At 38.1% G+C, this 19,066-nt stretch overlaps 1 protein-coding gene across 50 annotated transcripts in view; it reads left to right on the top strand.

The window, feature by feature from the left end:
- Positions 1 to 18,017, top strand: part of LOC126582944 (uncharacterized) — a 102,992-nt gene extending 84,975 nt beyond the window's left edge. For 13 of the 50 annotated variants that reach the window (XM_050247201.1, XM_050247204.1, XM_050247212.1 and 10 more), the window contains one exon: positions 17,368 to 18,017. In XM_050247201.1, the coding sequence (XP_050103158.1) occupies positions 17,368 to 17,861 (494 nt within the window). In that variant the 3' untranslated portion in view covers positions 17,862 to 18,017. Of the gene's footprint in view, positions 1 to 5,050; positions 5,588 to 15,847; positions 16,273 to 16,869 lie in introns of those variants that run through there. The other 37 variants (XM_050247192.1, XM_050247196.1, XM_050247184.1 and 34 more) reach the window with 13 other exon arrangements.
- The last annotated feature ends 1,049 nt before the right edge of the window (positions 18,018 to 19,066 follow it).

Raw genomic sequence — 19,066 nt, forward strand, 5'->3', positions numbered from 1 at the left:
GAGCATTTGCTCGGGGGACAGTGGATTGAACAGTGGGTTGTTGCCCGGTGGACATGCTCCAGCGTTTGGGAGCCCGAGCGACAGGCCTGGCAGCGATTGCCAGCCCGAGAGCTCGAAGGTCATGTGACACAAGGCTGACGTCTGGGCGACGTCAGTCATCATCTCCTCTGTAATGATTGAGATCCCCTTCTAAATTGCCTGGATCCAGGAACGCTATGCTCATCAGGAAACCCGGTCCGGTGAACAGCCACAGCTTCTTCCACGAAAAAGGTGGGACAGCCATGGACTCGTCATCGACGGCATCGTCGAAGATCAGGATCTTCTCTCGCGCCTCGAACGCAACCTCCTCCTCCTCGTCCCATGTCGACGACGGCAGCGACAGGGACTGCGGCTGCAGCAGGCGGTTGGCTTTGTCATCGTCCGCACCGTCTCGCAGCTTCGACAACTCGTCGTCGTGTTCGCGCAATTGGGAGCTCATGGTTTCTGTCTCGCAGCTTTCGTGCATTTTTTTTTGTTTTTTTTAGTTGTGGTGAACTGTTGGAGATAGTGTTGGATTCCTTTATAATATTAATATAATATTAATTTATACAAAGTAAATAATATAATATTAATTATAAATAAAAAAAATACTAATATTTTATTGCCAATTGCCATGGTTATTCAGTGCAGAGGTGGAGATGCAAAAGGCAATTGCCAGGGGAATGCACTATTCATTAAGGGCAGTTACTGTTCACTAGGTGGATTAAATAGTGAATAGCCTGGGGGGAGGGCTCCTACACTGGAGTTGCTCTTACATAACTAACCGGCAGCCGTGCCAGAGGCAATACGTGTATGGAATCATATACTGAGGATATCGTCACTTCTATGTTACGATTTGAGGAGAGAAAGGAAGAGTAGGGAAGCCGGCCGGGAGGAAAGGGCAGGCTTCTGCTTTGAATAATACCACTTCAGACTTCAGTCCAATTATTGTCTTCCTGTTCTGAAAATTGACAACTCCATGTGATGAAAAAACATCTCATGTATTATTGTACGGTTGAAAATTGCTGCTTTACACTATACATTTAACGTGATTAGAAATTCCACGAAAATTTACAAACAAGACCACATAGGGATGTGTCATAGGCTGAAAAGGAGTAAGGATGTTTGTACATAGGCTGAAAAGGAGTAGGATGTTTGTACGTTCCTTCCCCACAGCAAAACCACATAGCAAAAGGATTACAAACACAGCTAACAAATCAATAAACACAAAATCATCATTAGGTCAGCGATTATATGATTATATCACATGCACGTGAAATAACAGAAAATTGATTTTTGGGCTTAAATCATAACGGACTTTCCCACAAGAACATAAATCCGAATTTTTTTACCACATGGGCTATCTTCTGAATATCATATCATCACGAGGACTATTTATACAATTAGGTCAATCTTTTTTAAGGTGAATATCACATGCTAAAACGGAGGAAGATTATCTCCTCTCCTAATCTCTCTCCTATTCCCCCCTCTCCTACTTGAACGGTTATGGTTAAGTCATATCAACATTTTATATTGATTTTTTTATAAAGACAATAAGATAAAAAGCAATGTGTGAGAGAAGAGGAGGGAAGATGATGTGAATAAGAGAGGAGAAAATCCTACTCCTACTAAAAACAAAAAATAATGATCGACTCAACACCTAATTGTGCAGATATTGGCTAAACCAAACATTAGATGTGAAAAATTAGCATTTTGCCGAATAATATTCCGAGTGAGCAAAATAAAGAAAAACATAGCAATGGCACACAGAAAAAAAATATAAAAGTTGAGGAGCGGGGTGATATAATATTAGACATTGCAATTGTAGGCTCGGACGACTCCAAGGAGAAAAAGGTTGCTGGCACCACTATAGGAAAATTACGAATCAACATTGCAGAGGTAGCTGTTAGAGATATGTCAACAATATGTGATAAATTTATATATGCTAATAAATAAACAGTATATGAACAATAAAATAATATTAAACAGAAATATTGAAGATCGAGGCTTGCGTACTGCAATGTCCTTGAACATAAATTTCGCCCCTACTCAGTGCTTGTAGTTCTACGGACGTCTGCTTCACCAGAATTCAACGATCAAGTTAGAATTCCAGCACCAGAAAACTTAACTTCTGGCGAATTTTTGTGTGGTTCTCTCAAAAAGGATATTTGTGATTGTAGAAGAAGAATATTGATTTTTCTGTGTCTTAAATGCCATACAGATGGATGTATATATAGATGTTCGCAACAAGTATGAGAATGGGATATGACTGTTGGGAGACATCTGTTCAGATAGGGTGCTGTGTTCTCTGCGTTTTTTCATTAACTTTAGACTTCATATGAAAAGATGAGTCTGTTCAAATAAAGAATAATTTAATTTAATTCAAAATTAATTAAAGAATTTAATTTTCAATTGAGTCTGTTCAAATAAAAAATAATTTAATTAAATTCAAAATTAATTAAAAACAATTAATTAAATAATTTAATTTGCAAAGTCCCAAGGCCCAATTAACCTCAAGAGTGAGCCCAGTTTTATTCTTCAAGGCCTATTACTCTAATTACTTTCTATAATGGACAAAGCCTTATAAAATTAGAAAATCTTTTGGGAATGGCCAATGTGGGACAAAAAAATTTCTACTCAAAATTTCCAACAGTAACATGCATGGTCTTCTCTTATGCCATGAAAAATTCATGTTGCCTTCATATAATTAACTAATTAACTAGTTATTAGTGTTAATTATTCTCTAACATTTCCTTCCTCCATCGTTTTCTTCTTCTTCAGATCAGAGGGGTGGAAACCAGGATTTTGGGAACAAACTCCGGCGACCGGAGGTGCGAACACACCTCTGTGGCTTCGCCAATGCAAGTCTCGCAAGTCTCGATATTATTTATGAGGAGTTCATGATAATTACCTTAAAATGTTAATAACAATCCTCTTTCTTATTCTTATGCTAGTAGGTCTGGTACATCCTACAATCTTAAAATATGCATAAATTCACTCATATAGAATGGGAAAATGCCATATGTCACCATTTGGAAATTGGTGAGACATGAAAAAGTCCTTGAACCTCGCTCCCCCCGCAAGGCAGGCTTAAACTCGCCCGTGATGAGAAGACATGTCTTTTGTGACAGGAAATTGGACAAAACCATCCGTTCTCTTTTTTTGTTAGTAAAAGCATCCCATGCATTCTCTCTTCATTACACTGACTATTTCGAACACAAAACATCAATACAAGTAAACAGTCAACATTCTTATTACATTAGTAAAACGAAAACTTCTTTCTTTTATTCAATAATTATTATGAGTTGTACGTGTATTGATCAACCTGTAAGTAGATACAAACACTAATAATACAATTAGTTAGGAAAAAAAGTCAGTTTTTTTTTTCAAGTTTCTCAACTAACCGGGACCCAAGTATTCCCTTGGCGTTCTTACAGCAACAAAGAAAGAACAACGAAACACACAGGAACACAAAAATTGGAGACCTCTTTTTATCTACTTCCCCACCATCACAAATATTACCTTTTTTTTCTTGTATGGTTTGGTGGTAGGGAATGAAACCTAGCTACATTCACTTCTTCTTATTTGCAGTTGACTGGTTTTTCCATGAGTGTAATACTGTAGCTTGATGGACGCCAGGCTACATAATATTCGAAAATAGTCATTCCTTATTTGTCTGTCAATCACAATCAATTTGATGAGTTAATTTTGCGTACATCTAAAGTGTGTATAATCCTATAGAGAATATTTACATTAGTTATAAGGACTCAGCATTTGATATAACTTAAAGGCAACGTGTATCAACTCATTCTTCTAGTCAAGAATATCAGAGCTTCTTAGAGGGGGAATAGATAGGCTCTAAAACCATGTCTTGGTTTTTTACAGTTCTCTTTCTTGTTACTGCTCTTACATTTCATACTCCTTCAGAGGCTAGCCATGAGAAGAACGATCCTTCTGCAGTTGTTGTAGGCACTGTCTACTGTGACACATGTTTCCAAGACGATTTCTCACATACCAGCCATTTCATTTCAGGTAAATTCATCTCAAATTTTCAAAAAGTTCTTCATCAAATTTATTTTTGTATTGTAGTCCGGCTATAAAACAGACATCCTTTCAATGATTTCCGTACACCTTCTCCTCCTTACACTCATGTTTATTTTGTAATCTTTAAATTCGAATGAATCAAAGAAAATCAGAAGAAAGAAATAAAAAGGGTACAAAATGAAAAGAAAAAAAAAAGTAAAATCCAAGAAAATGACTAAAAACCTTTATGCAAGTATTTCCTGTATATGAGTCAACTATACAACTATGAAAAGTAAATAACAAATCAATTACAAAAAAATCTCGCCTAACTTCTTGCCGGTAAGACTCTGCTTTCAATCGCGATTTCTTTCCAACATACAACGAGTGTAGGGATGTTATTTCTCTTGAATAAAAGTTGGAGGATATGTCATTTGTATGTGTTGATATCATTGTCGCCAAGTATGTATGTCATCAGTAACTTCGATTTTATTGTTAGTCAACAAAACGTCCCAACATGTTATGCATGCATTATCAACAATATCAATAATCTGGTGGGGTTTCTGTGCAGGGGCATCTGTTGGTGTGGAGTGCAAAGATGGGAGTTCAACAAAACCAAGTTTCAAGGCAGAAGTGAAAACAAATAGCCATGGACAATTCAAAGTCCAACTGCCCTTCTCAGTGAGTAAACATGTCAAGAAAATTGAAGGATGCTCCGTGAAACTAATCAGCAGCAGTGAACCCTACTGTGCTGTGGCATCATCAGCTACTTCATCTTCCCTACATCTCAAGGCAAGAAAGCAAGGGACCCACATATTCTCTGCTGGGTTCTTCACCTTCAAGCCTCCCAAGCAACCCAGCTTATGCAACCAGAAACCCAGCATTCAGAATTCCAAAAAATTAAATTCCCAGAAGTTCTCATTCCCTCCTACTGATGAGATGGCGTTCCCATCCCCCTCTCAGGTGGACCCCACAATGCCCGATCTCCCTCTCATCCCAAATGATCTCCCAGGACTCCCAGGACTACCAGGTCTCCCAGGCCTCCCAGGCCTCCCAGGCCTCCCAGGCCTCCCAGGCCTCCCAGGCCTCCCAGGCCTCCCAGGCCTCCCAGGCACAGGTCTTCCAGGCGTCCCAGGTACAGGTCTTCCAGGACTCCCAGGTCTCCCTGGACTCCCAGGCCTCCCAGGTCTCTCTGGACTCCCAGGCCTCCCAGGCCTCCCAGGTCTCCCAGGACTTCCTGGAACTCCAGGTTTGCCCCATGTTTGTGGAAAACCTTCATGTGGGTCCTGCAACTGCAAAACTTCAAAGAATGGGCAACTAGGTGATAATAAAGAAGTGACCAATCTAGATTCTCCACCAGCAGTTTCAGCACCATGATTCCCGTAAACCTGCCTCCTATACCTGGTTCCTATCCTATTGGGTGCTACCCGTTTAAGTATAATAAGCCCATTTAGGTATTCTGAGTTGTAGTTTCCTGAACTTCTATGTATTTAGGTCTCTTCCTACTCATCTGAGAATTATGAATGAAATGTTGAATGTTTTAGTGTTATGTACTCTTCCCCTTTTCTCTCTACTTCTCCCTCTTTCTTCTCTTACGAGAATGGGTCCCATCTAGTTTCACTTTTTGACCGTCACCGCCACCTCCAACCCTCCCGTTCCTCCCTCCATTCCCATTCCCAGTCTCACCTGCGCATCGGATGCCCGGAATCCCCCCAGCTTCTTCTTCAAAACAAAGTATTCACCTTGATTTAAGCTAATTACTATATTTAACTACAAATCGTCTATAATTACCTTCGAAATAGTGTTTTACATGTTTGTTTAAGTTTTTAATTATGTAAAAGTTCTTGTATGGTTGGTTGTGCAAGTATCGGAACAATATATATTTTACATAGTAGGGTTTGTATGTTTGTGCTTTTTGTAATGAGTATGCGGTGGACACAAAATTATTGTAAGGGTAATGGTAGTGCTAGGCCGACCAAAATTTTAAATTAGATTTGCAAATCAAATTATGTGTCATCAATAGAAAATAAGTACATTAATTAACACTTAATTAATAATCTAATTCATCAACAGCCACATCATTTGGTTTACAAAATTTGGTTTAAAATTTTGGTATGTGTAAAGAATCTCTATTTTTGGTGAGATTTTGCACTAATATTTTCATAATACTACCTTGTATATAAGATAATTTTAACTACAAATCACAGTCTCATATATATATATACAGTTATACCATAAATTTTGAACCCCATATATGCATTTCAACTATTAACATCATTCTCCAAAACACATACAAGGGAAGGAAACAAAGATGAAAGAAAGTTTGAAGCAAGTGAGTAGGGTTTATATACATAGAAGTAGTTTCATTCACAAAATAAGAAAGGTTAAGGTATTCCCAGTTAAGTGATTAATTCATGTTGTTGGAAGTTAACCAGCTCCTGGAGTCGAGAAGTCGAAGGCAGCAAGGGGCTCCCGAGCAAAGGGTGTTGTCTGCATCGAAGAAGAAGAAAGAAGATGAAGGGTTTTAGTCTCCAACGGCTATTTTTGTTTAAATGTGGGTGTAAGTGTGTGAGTGACAAGTGTACACTCTAGATTAAATCACCCCCGAAATGAAGGGTTAGGATGTAATCTGGAGTAGTAAGACTTAAATGGTTGTTAAAGTCTCTTGTCAATCATTTTTTTAAACAAGTATGGGTGATGGCAATGCACCATACCCTTGTAAAATCTCACCTTACTTAATCAATCAAGGCTGCTGCATTTTTGCTAAGCCAGTATCCAACCTCCTAGTTTTCTCCAATTTTCTCTGCCATCCTAATCAAAAGAAACCGATTCAAACACTCAATCAAAAACACAAGATCAACAAACTTTATCATGGCCTCAGAGCTTTGTTACTGATCTTAAAGAAAAAAAAAAGTCTGGGCGTAATCTGTGCAAATAGAGATTTCTGGGAGTACCAACGTAGTGTCTTCTACAACAACAATCAACAAACTACCCTGAAATGAAAGGATCCAGCAGTAGCATTGAGCTAAAAGCTCCAGTCTTTGATGGGGAGAATTATGATTTTTGGAGAATAAGAATGACAACCATTTTCAAATCCTATGATCTATGGGATATGGTTCAACACAGGTATGAACTACCTGAGATGGAGATCGATGCTTTAGAGGAGGATCTCACAGAAACACAACTCAAAACACTGAAGCAGAATCGGATGGAGAATGCTAGAGCACTTGGAATCATTCAAGGTGCTGTCTCAGACACCATTTTTCCGAGGATAGCAAATGAAGAGACTGCAAAAGGAGCTTGGGAAGTTTTACAGCAAGGGTACAGAAGAGACACTAAAGTTAGAAAGGTAAAACTTCAGTCCCTTAGAAGAGATTTTGAGTATACAAGAATGAGGGAAAATGAGCTATTAAAAGACTACTTCACTAGGCTGTTTGATGTTGTAAACAAGATGAAAACATATGGTGAGGAACTGCCTAATGAAAGAATTATCAAAAAACTGTTGATTAGTTTGACTAAACCCTATGATTCAATAGTGAGTGTTATAGAAGAAACCAAAGACGCTGAAACTCTTAGTGTACAAGATGTGATGGCATCCTTAAGAGCTTTTAATCAAAGGCTCGAGAGGCATGCTGACTCTGCACTTGAGAAAGCTTTTCAATCACTCAATGTTGGATCTAATAGTCAAGCCAGTGCAAGCAATCAGAAACCACAATGGAAGGGCAAGAACAAGAAATGGGAAGGAAAAGGGTATCACAACTCAAGACCTAACTAAGGCAGCAACATCAATGCAGGTCCAAGAACCAAGCAACAATGCAAGCACTGTGATAAATTCCATCTTTGGGAGTGTTGGTTCAAGGACAAGCCTAGATGCCACAAATGCAACAGGTTTGGGCACATTATGAAGGACTGCAGATCAAAGAATGTGCAACAAGTGAACTGTGCAAATCAAGTGGAAGAAGAAGCAAATGTGTTATGTGCTTTCAATGCAAAAGTGGAGAGAAACTATGAAGTATGGTACATTGACAGTGGCTGCAGCAACCACATGACTGCACATGAGTCATTATTCATTGACATCGACACAAACTTCACTGGAAAAGTGAAAATGGGAGATGGAAACATTGTCAAAGCCACTGGAAGAGGAACTCTGGTTATCAACACCAAGAAAGGAAGAAGATGCATAAGGGAGGTAATGCTAGTGCCTGGATTGGATGAGAATCTACTTAGTGTGGGTCAAATGATGGAGCATGGCTATTTCCTACTCTTTGAGGGAACTGTGGTTGAGATCTATGATGACAAATCCCTATCAAACTTGGTGACCAAAGTGGAAGTGAAAAACAGAAGCTTTCCACTTGTGCTGAAGTACTTAGAAAAAATGGCAAAGAGAGCAAGTGTGACAAGTTCTATGAAGCTATGGCACAAGAGACTCGGTCATTTAAACATGACAAACTTACAAAATCTGCAAAAGGATGAAATGGTGCAAGGTATACCAAAGATGGATCAATGCAATGAAACCTGTGAAGGGTGTGTGTTTGGCAAGCATCACAGAGATTCATTTGAAGCTGGAAAGGCTTGGAGGGCAACAAAGCCACTCGAATTGATTCACTCAGATGTGTGTATACCAATGAAAACAACAACAATCAGTGGAAACAAGTATTTCCTAACTTTCATTGATGACTATTCACAGATATGTTGGGTGTATTTCATGAGGTTCAAGTCTGAGGTATTCACAATATTTAAGAAGTTCAAGGCAATGGTGGAATTGCAAAGTGGATACCCCAATCAAAAGACTGAGAAGTGATAGGCGAGGTAAGTACACCTCACATGAGTTCAATGCATTTTGTGAAGATGTGGGGTTGGAGAAGCAACTCATTGTGGCATATTCAACACAACAAAATGGGATTGCAGAAAGGAAGAATAGGACTATAGTCGAAATGGCTAAGTCTATGATGCATGAAAAGAACATGCCTTATAAATTTTGGGGTGAAGCTGTGAACACCTCAGTGTACCTATTGAATAGGTGTCCTACTAAAGCATTGGAGAAAAAGACTCCATTTGAAGTGTTCAGTGGAAGGAAGCCTTCTGTGAAGCATCTGAGAGTGTTTGGCTTAGTGTGCTACACTCTCATCCCTCACTAACTAAGGCACAAGTTGGAGAAATCAAGTAACAAGGGTGTTTTTGTAGGCTATGGTACCAGTGAGAAAGGATACAGAGTTTATAATGTGTTGACTTAGAAGATAATCCTATCAAGGGATGTTATCTTTGATGAAAACTCAATGTGGAACTAGGATACAATGGTAGAGGAAAAGGACAGTGTCTCTCTACAAATTGACCTAGGCAAAAGGCAAACAAGGGAGCCTATGGAGACCTCAGTTCAAGAAGAAGTCACAGATAATGGTGACATACAAGGGACTCCACAGCAAGCTACTATGAGTCCACAATTAAGTCAATCACAGACAACAACTCCTAGTTCAACTCCAGTAAGGTTGAGAAACCTAGATAAGATTTATGCTACATGTAATTATTGTGTAGTAGAACCAGAAACATATGAAGAAGCTGAGAAAGACAAAGCTTGGAAGAAAGCAATAAAGGAAGAGCTTGAAATGATAGAAAAGAATGACGGAACTTGTAAATTGACCAAGTGACAAGCTTGTGATTGGTGTAAAATGGGAGTACAAAGTGAAGCTAAATCTAGATGGCTCTGTGCAAAAGAAGAAGGCCAGGTTAGTGGCCAAAGGTTACTCACAGAAGCCTAGTGTAGACTTCAATGAAACCTTTGCTCCAGTAGCAAGGTTAGACATCATAAGGACCTTAATAGCCCTAGCAACCAAGAAGGGTTGGAAGCTGCATCAATTGGATGTTAAATCTGCATTTCTAAATGGAGTGCTAGAGGATGAGGTGTTTGTGGAACAACCTCAAGGGTTCACAAGTCAAGAGTTTCCAGAAAAAGTGTACAAGTTAAGGAAGGCCCTTTATGGCCTAAAACAAGCTCCAAGAGCTTGGTACAGTGAGATTGATTCCTATTTCACTGAGAAAGGATTTCAGAAAAACCCTAGTGAAGCTACACTCTACACCAAGATAGAAAGCAACAACAAGACACTCATTGTCTCAATCTATGTGGATGATGTTGTCTACACTGGAAATGATGCTGCAATGATGGAAGAGTTCAAAGAAAAGATGATGAAGAGGTATGAAATGACTGACCTAGGCCTCTTGCATCATTTTCTTGGCATTGGGGTAATTCAAGAAGTAAGCAGCATCTTTATTCATCAAAAGAAGTATGCTGAAACTTTGCTTGAGAAATTTCGTTTGAAGGGTTGCAAACCAGTTTCTACACCCCTAATTGCAAATGAGAAGCTTAAGAATGAGGATGGAAGTGAACCTGCAGATGCTAGTCTCTATAAAAGCATTGTTGGCAGTCTATTGTATCTAACTACAACAAGGCCGGATCTAATGTTCTCAGCAAGCCTACTTTCTAGGTTTATGCAGAATCCTAGCAAGATACATATGGGCACAGCTAAGAGAGTGCTAAGATATGTACAAGGAACTCTTGATTATGGGATCAAATATGAGATGGGAAAGTCATCTATTCTAATTGGATTCTATGATAGTGACTGGGGTGGTAGTGAGGATGATAGCAGAAGCACATCTGGCTATGCTTTCACTTTCGGATCAGGGGTATTTTCATGGGCCTCTGTGAAGCAACAAAGTGTTGCACTGTCCACAGCCGAGGCAGAGTATGTGAGTGCATCATAAGCTACAGCTCAAGCTATTTGGCTAAGGTTCATACTTAAAGATTTTGGTGAATTGCAGGTTGAAGCCACACCACTTTTGTGTGACAACACCTCTGCAATTGCCATGACTAAAAACCTAGTATTTCATCAAAGAACAAAACACATCAAGAGAAGATATCATTTCATCAGAGAAGCATTGCAGGACAACACAATCAAGCTAATCTATTACAGCACATAAGATCAGATCGCAGACATATTCACAAAAGCACTACCGAATGAGAGATTCAATTACCTGAGGGGCTTGCTCGGATTGACTCCCAGAAGCAGTTTAGAATGGAGTGTTGGAAGCTAACCAGCTCCTGGAGTCGAGGATTCAAAGGCAGCAAGGGGCTCCCGAGCAAAGGGTGTTGTCTGCATCGAAGAAGAAGAAAGAAGATGAAGGGTTTTAGTCTCCAACGGCTATTTTTGTTTAAATGTGGGTGTAAGTGTGTGAGTGACAAGTGTACACTCCAGATTAAATCACTTAACCCCCAAATGAAGGGTTAGGATGTAATCTGGAGTAGTAAGACTTAAATGGTTGTTAAAGTCTCTTGTCAATCATTTTTTTAAACAAGTATGGGTGATGGCAATGCACCATACCCTTGTAAAATCTCACCTTACTTAATCAATCAAGGCTGCTAAGCCAGTATCCAACCTTCTAGTTTTCTCCATTTTTCTCTGCCATCCTAATAAAAAAAAACCGATTCAAACACTCAATCAAAAACACAAGATCAACAAACTTTATCACATGTCTCGTTCATAGACAGATATGAGTACAGCAATGTAGTACGATACACTTATTAGTTCAATACACATATGATTATATCGTAGAAAAAAGACAAATGCACAAACCCAAATTGAAGAAAGAAATGCTCGAGTCTCTTACGCCACTTTGAAACAGATTCAGTATAACTGCTCACTAGTCCGGAGAGAAGCAGGGATTCAGAGATAAAGATAATATTATAATTGAATATTAACCAAGGATGAAAAAGGATATACTTGTTTGTTGGGTAACCTTTGCCGAGAGAAGAAAAATAGAAGTGGGTCGACGGTCATGCTTTACTATACGGGCCACTGAGAAACCTATTAAAAGACCAATGAAATGAAGTTATGAACCGTTTCATTAAAAGGAGGCCAATAGCTGTACGGACGACAACGTCTCAGAATTAGGTCATCTTCTTCGAGCGCAACGAGCCATATCACATACCCTTTCCTGTTTCCATCGAGTTCGATCGACTTCAACTCCTATTTCTACCGAGTAGCAGGGTAATGATTTTGTGACTAGGGTTTTGGGTTCTGGAGAATAATTTTGTGACTAGGGTTTAGGGTTTTGGATTGTTTTCACAAAATCATTCTTCACTTTAGCCACCTGCTATGATTTTAATTTAATGAGTAGCCAATGTAAAATTTTATGCTTATTTTCATCAAATATTATTAACAATTTAATGCTTATTTTCTCGGGGATCTCTCTGTTCTTCCTGGATCAAATTTGCCACTTCTTCAAAGCCTTGGTCTCATTCATTCTTGCATCACTGAAAACACTTACAAAGGCCTGATAGAAAAGGCTCAAGCTTGACTTTCTACTTGGAAAGTGAATTTGTTATCTCTTGCTGGTTGGGCTACTCTTGTTCAGTTTGTCACCTTCGTTGTCCCAGTATATCCCATGTAGACAGTGAAAATTACCAGTTACCATTTGTGATCAACTTGACAGGTTGAATAAGAATTTCATCTGCAGCTCCACTCAATCCAAAACTAAAGTTAACTTGGTTAAATGGAGTCAGGTTTGCCTTTCGAAGTCTCTTGGTGGGCTTGGGGATTGATGCATGTGGATAATGGTATATAATTCTTACATAACTAACCTGCAGCCCTGCCTGAGTCAATACGTGTATGGGGTACAATATACAATTACATTGATCTAAAACTCCTTGAGAATCTACTATATATTGCGTTGCATTGACGAAGGGGTGAAATTTAAAGAAGCAAAATTTTATACTTCTATCTATTACATTTATGCTTCAGTGCACTGAAAGTCACAATATGTTATCACGAAGAGAGTTTATGACAATGGCGGAGTCAGTATAGGGTCATTAGTTGTTCTTGACCCTAACAATTACTTTAAAAACCCTATGTATATTTGTTTGTATATTGTATTTGACACCTATAAATAGCTAAGTCAAACTCAATTACAACGTTCTCCTCCTACATCTTCTATTTTCTTCTATCATATTTGTCTTCCTTTTCTCTCTTCTTCTTGTATGAAATACTTTAGCTGAAAAGACTTTGTAATCTTCAACATTATTCCAGTATATCCTGCATCCACCCTCAACTAGCCTGTACAAATAATAGCAGTTGTCAACATATGTTGTCATAAAAACTTTTGGCACATGTTGACAGGAATTGATAGGTGCTTACTAGGTGCTTGATGAAATGGCCCAATGAAGCTTTTTTTGTTGATATTATGACTTCATTATTTGAAAATTCTAGCTACATTACTAGTTCATGATGATTATTTTAAAATGTTAATAATAGCTCTCTTTCTTATTCTCAATAGCTCGGCTAATCCTACAACCTTAAAATATGCATAAATTCACTCATATAGAATGAGAAAAGGGAGAGAGGATCCTTGTCGGATCCTCTAATCATATTCGTTCATCGTACATCGTGCGGTTAGTTTTTGTCAGGTACTGTTATCAATTTTATATAAAAAAATTTACAATGATTTATAACCGCACGATGTATGATAAACGGATGTGATTGAAAAATCCCTATAATCCTTACAAAGAGGATCCTCCTAGGAGAAAATGCCATATTTCAAGTGTGACGTGTAGATTATAGTTCCAATAATAATAGACCACCCAATCCGAAGATAAACAAATTAAAATAACACTATTATCTTATATATTTCAAATTTGACACCATTTGAAAATTGGTGAGACCTGTAAAAGTCCTTAAACCTAGCCCATGTCACTCCCCCACAAGGCTTAAACTCGCCCGTGAGAAGACAGGACGTCTTGTAACCCGTGATGACAGCGAATTGGACAAAAGCATCATTTTTTTAATTCTGTTCGTTCATTGTAAATCGTGCGATCAGTTTTTTTTAAATATTATTTATGTTCAATTTTAAATAAATATAATTTAAAATAATTTCTGACCATACGATGTACGATGAAATGACATGATTAAAGGATATCCAAGATCCTCACAAAGAAGATCCGACGAGAATCATATCTCAATAATTTCAGACACAACACGTTAATACAAATAAACAAGCAACACCGTTTACATCTTATTATATTAGTAAGATGAAAACTTCTCAATTTTATTCAATAAATATGAATTATTTGTACATCGATCAATTTGAGTAGATACGAACACAAATATAGATAAATCAAACACTACTGAATTGCCATCCATTTTTAACTGTATAAAAGAAAAACATTTCATCACAAGATAGCAGTGGACTTTTGGTTGTCGTAGATAAAACTTGGACATTCAAGAACCGCCTTACGTTGTAAAAAATTGCAACACGGACAAAGAATGAAACGGCACATGTTTGTGGTTTTGTTAGCAGCTCAATGCAAAACTTCGTGCAGCCAATTTGTCAATTCCAGTGCAAATCCATTTGACAGTACTATTCTGGAGTTGTGCCTTTGTCATGTGGGGGAATATTTCTTGCATGTGACAAGGTACGTTACGATTGTGGACAATACGACTGTAGTTATGTAATGAGTAAAATATTTTAGACGAGGATATATTTTTGGTGACACCGAAGTGTTTCCCTTTTATCAGTAGAGAAGTTTTTCACTAAACTTCCAAGCAGTTATTGGAAAATGAGAATTGTTGAAGTAGCCTTAGGTTTCCTCACAAAGCGGAAATTCAATTAAGGACAAAATAAACAGATTGTGGGTAGGAAAGGATATTTAGATGAAAAAGAAACTTGGTGCAAACAACAACATGAGTGTACGGAGAAACCCTAATTTGGATGTTATACACATCATCACATTAGTCAAACTTTCTCTCCTTTTACTGGTGACAATTTAAAGCAAATTTTAATAAGAGAAATGCTAAAGAAATTCTCTAAAAAATGAGATTCTTTATGAATTCTTTGTTACCTTATGTTTTTGACATAATATTTTATAATATTAACACAGAAATTGATATTAAATTGTGATGTAGCAGAGAATTCATAGAGAGTCCCACTTTAAAGGGATCTCTGTAGCATTTCTCTTTTAATAATGATGCTAATGATTCAGCTAAGTGTCCTCATAGAAGTAGAAGACATCCCCGAGATTTGGAGTAGAAGCATTTCCCTTATTAATGTCACATTATTATATCATGATAAGATCTTAATTATTCCCTGCTCAAATACCATATTCTGACACCATGGAAAGTTGCCATTTTTGTTTTTGTGAGTTTTAGTTTTCACATGTATTTATGTTGTGCGAGACAACCGCAAATATATCACATTGTATCTACAACTCTTATCAAATCTAAGATCTATAATTAAGATATTTCTGTTTATATATATCTATGTTTGTAGTCAATATGATAGGAGCTTATCATCTGCTTGTATGCGATAGATGCAAAGAGAGATCATTGGTTACACGATAGAATCTCACAAGAATGTCATATATACCTGTTTCTTACCAATATAGTAGGCGCCCATGCATCATTTGTTTCTGTGTGAAGAGAAAACATGAATGCAGCAACCTGTTGTTGACGGTGTACAGCTTCATCCTCATGAAATTTGTGGCCACTCTACTTATCTCGTGAACCAACGGGGACCCAACTATTCTCTTTGGCATTCTTACACCAACAAAGAAACAACCTCAATAAATGTAAAATAAACAAAACACACAGCAACACAAAAATTAGGGACCTCCTTGTTTCTACTTGCCCACCATTACAAATATTACCCTTTTTTTTCTTGTATGGTTTGGTGGTAGGAAATGAAACCTAGCTACATTCACTTCTTGTGGTTTGCAGTTGACTGGTTTTTCCATGAGTGAAATAATGAAGCTTGATGGACCGCAGGCTATAAATTTCGAAAACAGTCATTCCTTATTTGTCTATCAATCACGGTTAATTTAATGAGTTAATTTTGCGTACGTATTGTGAATTGCAGAAAATAGTCTAGCAGTGTCCTTTTTTATGCCTAAAAAAGTGTCTAATCCTACAGAGAATATTTATATTAGTTATAAAGCCTCTGCAATTGTATAAAAGGCAGCCTGTATCAACTCATTCTTAGAGTCAGGAATATGAAAGCTTCTTAGAGGGGGAAAAGATAGGCTCTAAAACATGTCTTGGCTTACAGTTATCTTTCTGGTTATTACTCTTACATTTCATACTCCTTCAGAGGCTAGCCATGAGAAGAACGATCCTTCTGCAGTTGTTGTAGGCACTGTCTACTGTGACACATGTTTCCAAGAGGATTTCTCACATACCAGCCATTTCATTTCAGGTAAATTCATCTCAAATTTTCAAAAAGTTCGTCATCAAGTTTCTTTTTATATTGTAGTCTGGCTATAGAACAGACGTTCGTTCAATGATTTCCGTACACCCCTTCTCTCTCCCTTCTCTCATGTTTCTTTTTAATTTTTAAATTTGAATAAATCAAAGAAAAATAAAAAAAAAGAAATAAACAAAGGTGTACAAAAGGAAAAAAAATGTAAAATCCAATAAAGTGACTGCTGAGAGATAGAATTGGCCAGAATGAAACATTTCATTACTGCTGATTGTAAACCCTTTATACAGATATTTCCTATGAGAAAAAGTAAATAACACAAATCAATTACAACAAAATCTCACCTAATCTAACTTCTTGACCGTAGGATTCTGCTTTCAATCACAGTTTATTTCCAACAGACAACGAGTGTTGGGATATTATTTCTCTTAAAGAAAAGATGGAGGATACATCAGTTGTATGTGTCGATATCATTGTTGCCAAACAGTTATATCATCAGTAACTTGTCGATTTCTTTGTCAGTCAACAAAACATCCCGACATCTTATGAATGCATTCTCCACAACATCAATAATCTGATGGGGTTTTTGTGCAGGGGCTTTTGTTGGTGTGGAATGCAATGATGGGAGTTCAACGAAACCAAGTTTTAAGGCACAAGTGAAAACAAATAGCCATGGACAATTCAAAGTCCATCTGCCCTTCTCAGTGAGCAAACATGTGAAGAAAATTGAAGGATGCTCTGTGAAACTAATCAGCAGCAGTGAACCCTACTGTGCTGTTGCCTCATCAGCCACCTCATCTTCCCTACACCTCAAGGCAAGAAAGCAAGGGACCCACATATTCTCTGCTGGTTTCTTCACCTTCAAGCCTCTCAAGCAACCCGGTTTATGCAACCAGAAACCCAGCATTCAGAATTCCAAGAAATTAAATTCCCAGAAGTTCTCATTCCCTCCTACTGATGAGCTGGCATTCCCATCCCCCTCTCAGGCGGACCCCACAATGACTGATCTCCCTCCCGTCCCTAGGATCCCTTATCTTCCACCACTGCCACAGCTTCCTCCTCTCTCTCCCACCCCAACTGGTCTCCCAGGAGGTCTCCCAGGACTCCCAGGTCTCCCAGGCCTCCCAGGCCTCCCTGGACTCCCAGGACTCCCAGGACTCCCAGGACTCCCAGGCCTCCCAGGTCTCCCAGGCCTCCCAGGACTTCCTGGAATTCCAGGTTCTCCCCTTGCTGCTGGAAAAACTTCATCTGGGTCGTCCAACTCCAAAACTTCAAAGAATGGGCAACTAGGTGATAATAAAGAAGTAGTCCATCCAGATACTTTCTTTCCACCAATTATCCCTAATCCATTTCAGCCCCCACCGGCTCCATTAATTCCTAATTTGCCTCCTCTTCCAGGTTCTCCACCAGCAGGTCCCGCACCATTGATTCCCAACCTGCCACCTATACCTGGTTTCACTCCATCGCCGTCACCGCCACCACCAACCCTCCCATTCCTCCCTCCATTCCCATTCCCACTCCCACCTACGCCTCGGATCCCTGGAATCCCCCCAGCTTCTTCTTCAAAACAAAGCACTTCACCTTGATCTAATCTAATTAATAGATTTAACTACGAATCATGTATAATTAATTTTCAAATAAGGTGTTACGTGTTGGTTTAAGTTTTTAATTATGTAAAAATTCTTGTATGGTTGGTTCTTGGTTGTGCAATTATCAGAAGAATATATATGTTTTACACAGTAGGGTTTGTGTTTTTTTAACTATATCATCTGACAGACTTTTATTTACTTTGTATAGGATCCCTATTTTTAATGAGATTTTGCCTTACTATTTTCATAATATATACTACTAGCTAGACTCCTTGTATGTAAGAGAATTTAACTGCTAATCATACATGTACGATTATATCATAAATTTTGAGCCGTATATGCATTTCAACTACTAACATCATTCTCCAAACAAACAAAACCCATGACTCTCCAAACAAAGAATAAAAACTGACCCTCTGAGGATGCCTGAACTTCTTCAAAACACATACAAGGGAAGGAAACAAAAATGAAAGAAAACTTGAAGCAAGCGATCAGGGTGTATATACATAGCAGCAGTTTAAAATAAAAAGGCTTAAGATACTGTCAATCAAGTCATGTGTCGTTTAAAGACAAATACAAATACGGCGATACAATACTATATCATAGAAACTCCAACTTTCAAGATAAGAGAGCAGATTCAGAGATAAACATAATATATTATCTCAATTATTAGCCACTTAATTAGTACTACGGTTTAGTGGTATTCTTTTTCACTTGTAAGTAAGGGGTCTTATTATCGATTTTCGCCAAATGCAAATTTGAACAACATTATTGATAGCCTATTGTGAGGCTAAGCCCGGTACGACGATAAATTTTTCAATATGACAAAAAAACGGTCTGGTACAATAAGTGTTATAATATAAGTAGTTGGATACTTGAAAAAAAAATTTCAATAACTTGTATTATGATAGTTAGTGTATCGAGCCGTGTTCCCAGTACACTGAAAAATATCTCTAAAACTACAACGTTGCATAACTAGGTTGTCTTCTTTGAGCGCGACGAGCCGTATCACACACATTTCCTGTTTCCATCGAGTTCGATCTACTTCAACTCCTATTTCGACCGAGTAGCAGGGTAATGGTTTTGTGAAGAAAAAAAAAAGAAAAAAGTTTAGGGTTTAGGTTTTGGAGAATAAGTTAGTGACTAGTTACTATGGTTTTGGATTGTTTTCACAAAATCATTCTCCTTTTGGTGAAAAATAA

This window comes from Malus sylvestris, chromosome 9 (assembly GCF_916048215.2).
Source record: "Malus sylvestris chromosome 9, drMalSylv7.2, whole genome shotgun sequence".
NCBI lineage: Eukaryota > Viridiplantae > Streptophyta > Magnoliopsida > Rosales > Rosaceae > Malus > Malus sylvestris.